Raw genomic sequence first — 4,552 nt, 5'->3', positions numbered from 1 at the left:
ATCTTGATTCCTTTTTCCTGAGTTGCGCTCCCCAATTCTTTAATACTGTTTTTGTTATAGAACGTCGGTTTTGGATAAGGTATTTTTTTTCTCTCTATAACTATAAAGGATATAACACTACAATTTGTAGTGTTACCGTACTGTTCGTATGTACAGTTTATGGTAGCTTTGAGGAAAATACGGCAACCGTGAAGCCCAGCCCTCATTCCTTGCCCTTGAAGTCACATTGAACTCTCTGAGTTCTATTATTTCTTCTATCAAGTGGAGATGCTACTATAAAGCCAACTCTACCCTCCTCACAGCTTTCCTGACCAAGACAAATCAGAGAAGTCACGTGAAAGCACTTTGTGCCTCTCAGACCAGGTGGTGTTAGGACCAGGAGTTGGGCCTAACTGATGACAGACAGACAAAGCTAGATTCCTGCTGTAGTCCCCAGAGGAGAGCCACATTCTATACTCAGCCAATGTTTACTGAAGACGCGATCTGTACCCCAGACTGAGGCGTCCTGGGGTGCAGATTTGATGCAGACGTGGTCGATCAGAGGCTCCTTTTCTTTCCCCTGACACTGGGAACTTGAGAACTTTTGATGTCACCCCCGAGCTATGGATCTGCTCGTGACCTTTAAACAGAGAGTCGATGTGTCTGTAAGGTTTGGCGGCTGTGTTGAACACTTCCTCTGCTCCCTCCCCCCGGGGGTGGGTTGAGCTGGGGTTGGAGTTCTGGCCCGAGTGTTTGCAGCTGTAACGCAAGGCCTGTGACCTTGTAAAATGAAATAGAAGCATGTTAGCAAAGGAAGGTCGCGACTCTTCACGTGGGCATTTTGCCAAATTGTGGGTCTGGGGAGAGAGAGAGGCCTGTGTAGGAGGAAGGAGCATGGAGTTGGAGGATCGATAGGAATTTTTACAGCGGCCTCCCTTATCTTTGCCGAGTGCTGTTGAGAGCAGGAAGAGGAGGGGAGGGGCGTCACTGCGGGCCTGGCAACCTCTACTGTTTACCACCCCAGGCATCCGAAGTAGGGCCCCGGGAGCGGATGACAAGTCCTGCCTCTGGGTGTGTTTCTAAGTAGGGGGACAAACTCAAACACTTGTGCGGTCACTTAGGTCACACAAATGAGTGAAGCGGCCTAGATAGAGGAAATTGTTTTTCATTTAACTTGTAATTACATTTCATAAAAGAATCACTTATTTTGTTCCCAGTCAAAAAAATTATTACATGCTTTTCATGCTTTGTTCCATGTGGGCTTCATATGGTGGTTATTCAGTTCGTTCTTTCAACGTAGGCATTCTTTGTGGACTAAACTCAGAAAGCCATCCGTCTTCATTCCCGTAAAGAAATACGCCTTCTTCCATTTATTTCCTGAAACATCTGGCTTGCTTGATATTCCTTGCATTGCTCCCCACCTCCCTCCGCCCCGGAAAAGAAAGATAGGGTATAAGAAATTTCTTTCCTGTTTACCATAAGACAGAAAAGCAATGCAAGAGGCGCAGTAAATGGAACATAGCCCCGGAGGTGCTGTTGGGAGGCAATGGTGTGGTGAGGCTCTGGTGAGCTAAAGGGGCAGCCGGGAGCAATTCCTGTTGCCGGGCAGGTACGTGGGCCTTGTGTTAACATCTTTGCATCTTTCCAGAGAAGCTGGGAATCTGGAGTTTTGTGTGAAATCTCCAAATTCTTAAATAGTGGCAAGTAATTTAAAAGTGCTAAAACATCTTGCTTGCCGAACAATCTCTACCTATGGGCTACCCATGAGCCACCATGGGTTGCCATGTTTGAGTTTTTCTCTAAGAGGATAGTTTGTGAATAAGAGAATGGTATTTGAATAAAGTGTAAGGAGAGCAGGTATATATACAAAAATTGTGGAGTACAGAGAACAAGAAAGAACTGGGCAGAAGACATCCTTTATTGGGGATCATTTAAGGTCAGATAATCTATGCATTTATTACCTGCCATATTGATGTCAATGACCATTGTGCCCCAAAGTTCTTTATTCCATGTGTTGTTTACACTGTTGGGTTAAAGGATAATGATGATTAAAAAAAAAAAAAACTTCTAAAGTTTTTCTGAATTATATATTGTGCTCCTGTTTTGAAAAAGAAAAAGCAAGCACAGAATTTTATATTGACAAAAGTCCCCTTTTCCCATTCCACTCCCTGAGTCCTCAGGATACCCACTGTGAACAGTTTAGGGTATATCCTTACAGATAATTTCTTTGTAATGAAGTTTAAAAAATAACTCTAGGGGCGCCTGGGTGGCTCAGTCGTTGGGCGTCTGCCTTCGGCTCAGGTCATGATCCCGGGGTCCTGGGATCGAGCCCCGCATTGGGCTCCCTGCTCCATGGGAAGCCTGCTTCTCCCTCTCCCGCTCCCCCTGCTTGTGTTCCCTCTCTCGCTGCGTCTCTCTCTGTCAAATAAATAAAATCTTTAAAAAAAACAAAAAAAAAAACAAAAAAAACCTCTATATCATCATTTGGTTGCTTCACCAAGATTATGTTGATCTCTATCTATATCCATTCATTGATTTATAAGTGTATATGTTTCCCCCAAATTGAGTTAAAGTCATGTTTGCATTAAGGCTGTTGATATAGCAATTAAAAAAATTTTAAAACATAGAACAGATTGAAAACTTTAAAAACATAAAAGTAGGTATACAAATCTCTAGTCAAATATATTTATAATGCCTGAGAAATTCAGTCTGAGATTCCTTTCAGCCAAGACAAAAGGCCACAGAGTTTTACCTTTCCCCCGCAAATGACACTTACTTGAAACTCTTTATTACTTCAGTTAAACATTGCTGCTCTCCCGTCTCCTTTTCTCCCGTCTCGATCCACCTTTCAGAATAATCTTTGCTATCAGAACATTTTTGTTTTACAACATAGCAATTCAAGAGTAGAGTTGAAATGTTGGAAGAACCTTGTGACAACACATACACACTCATCACAAACAAGTTTGAACCGGCTACATATAAGTCACACTTTAAAAGTTAAGTGACTTTTTTCCTTATATGGAGACTTGTTTACATTTTCCAAGTCCAAAAGGGAGCAAATATTTTATCTAAAGGATGGACAAATGAGAGATCAAAGTACAAGTAAGTGCTTTTTTCCCACATTCTTCACCCTGGCCTCTATGTGAATTAGTATATATTTTTCTATTTGAACATTTTCCTTATTGCATTTTAGTGGGAGAAAAGTGCACTGAAGTAGTTATGTTCTAAACTGTCTGAGAAAGAGGTTGTCCTCAACTCATGTAGACAGTTGTAGTGGTGATTACAAATGCTAATCTAATTAAATTGATTGACAATGTAAGAGGATAAATATGTTTTATGGTAATTAAAACACTTCAGGAGAAATATATGTTTGAAGAACTGATTTTCTTACAAAATGATCCCTAATAAGCAGGACACAGTCACATAACAACTCATACCGAAAGGAATATTTGAACCTAACAAATACATATATATTCTAGAAAGAATGGTTATCCATGGATAGGTTTGTTTTTTATCTGCTACTATGTATTTGACCAAGTACAGACAGATATCTTCTTATCTGCTAATTATAAAGTGTTTAAATAAAAGTACAATGGAAAACAACTAACATTTTAACATCTGTTATTTGTCAGTATTTTTTTTATTTAATCCTCACCATAACTCAATGAAGAAGATATTATTATCTGTGTTTTATAGATGAGGAAACTGAGTCTTAGAATTAAGTGTCATGTGCTTGCACAGCAAGAAGTGGTAGAATCTAAAACCATTTCTGTCTATAACAAAAGCTATCCTCTTTTATCTCCATGCCACACAACCCTAGCATGGGCTTTTTCTAGTGGGAAGTGCCAGAAAATCCTTAATATCCCTCAGGAGTCTATTTGTTTATGGCAAACATATTTTAACTTACACAGGGAAATGGGTATAACTTTATTAACTGACTCACTGAACAAGAAGTTTTCGAATTGGAATTGCATTTCCAGGGAGCTAAAGTTTTTCCAGTTCATAGCCACCACACCCATTTAAAACGTCTTGGTTGGTCCTTGTGCAGCATTTACAATACTGTGGGATGTATGACTAAGGTATATTAGGGTGTATGTCCTAACAGCTCTATGAGGTGGAATAGGGAAATGATTAGGAGCAGCACAGAGCTCTGGGTTTAAATTCTGGCCTTGTTATTTACCAGCTTCTGTGCTCCTGGGTAAACTGTTTAGCTTCCCTGAACCTTTGCTTGCACAATGGGAATATTAATACCTATCTCATAGGGGATCAGCATTTTTAGCCCAATACCTGATATAGAGCCCCCAGTAAAGTGTTTCCAAATTCATGTGAGAAAGAATTAAGGATATTCTTTGTTTCAATATCATTTATTTTTACTTGAATTACTCTTATGTAAGTGTGTCATGTTGGATGGACTATTCAGTTAAATGTACCAATTAATTTTACCTGTTCATTTTTTTTCTTTAAATGTAGCATATTCCCTTTGACAGTGGAAGTCTATAAGCAGATCTGTCTAGAAGAAAAGTACACTGAATCTACATTTAGTTTTAGGTCTTTGGAAAACAATTAGCTGAGA

At 39.7% G+C, this 4,552-nt stretch overlaps 1 protein-coding gene across 1 annotated transcript; it reads right to left on the bottom strand.

Annotated features, from left to right (window-relative positions):
- Positions 1–1,190: 1,190 nt before the first annotated feature.
- LOC110591792 lies at positions 1,191–2,996 on the bottom strand. The gene is made up of 3 exons (XM_021702699.1): positions 2,756–2,996; positions 1,941–2,002; positions 1,191–1,404 (listed from the first exon to the last, which is right to left on the bottom strand). The coding sequence occupies exons 1-3, from the start codon at positions 2,929–2,931 to the stop codon at positions 1,271–1,273; spliced, it is 372 nt and encodes a 123-aa protein (XP_021558374.1). The 5' UTR covers positions 2,932–2,996; the 3' UTR covers positions 1,191–1,270.
- Between the last annotated feature and the right edge of the window lie 1,556 nt (positions 2,997–4,552).

Source organism: Neomonachus schauinslandi, chromosome 3 (genome assembly GCF_002201575.2).
Source record: "Neomonachus schauinslandi chromosome 3, ASM220157v2, whole genome shotgun sequence".
Taxonomy (NCBI): Eukaryota; Metazoa; Chordata; class Mammalia; order Carnivora; family Phocidae; genus Neomonachus; species Neomonachus schauinslandi.
The sequence above is the reverse complement of the archived record's forward strand: the minus strand, read 5'-3'. Positions and strand labels throughout refer to the sequence as shown.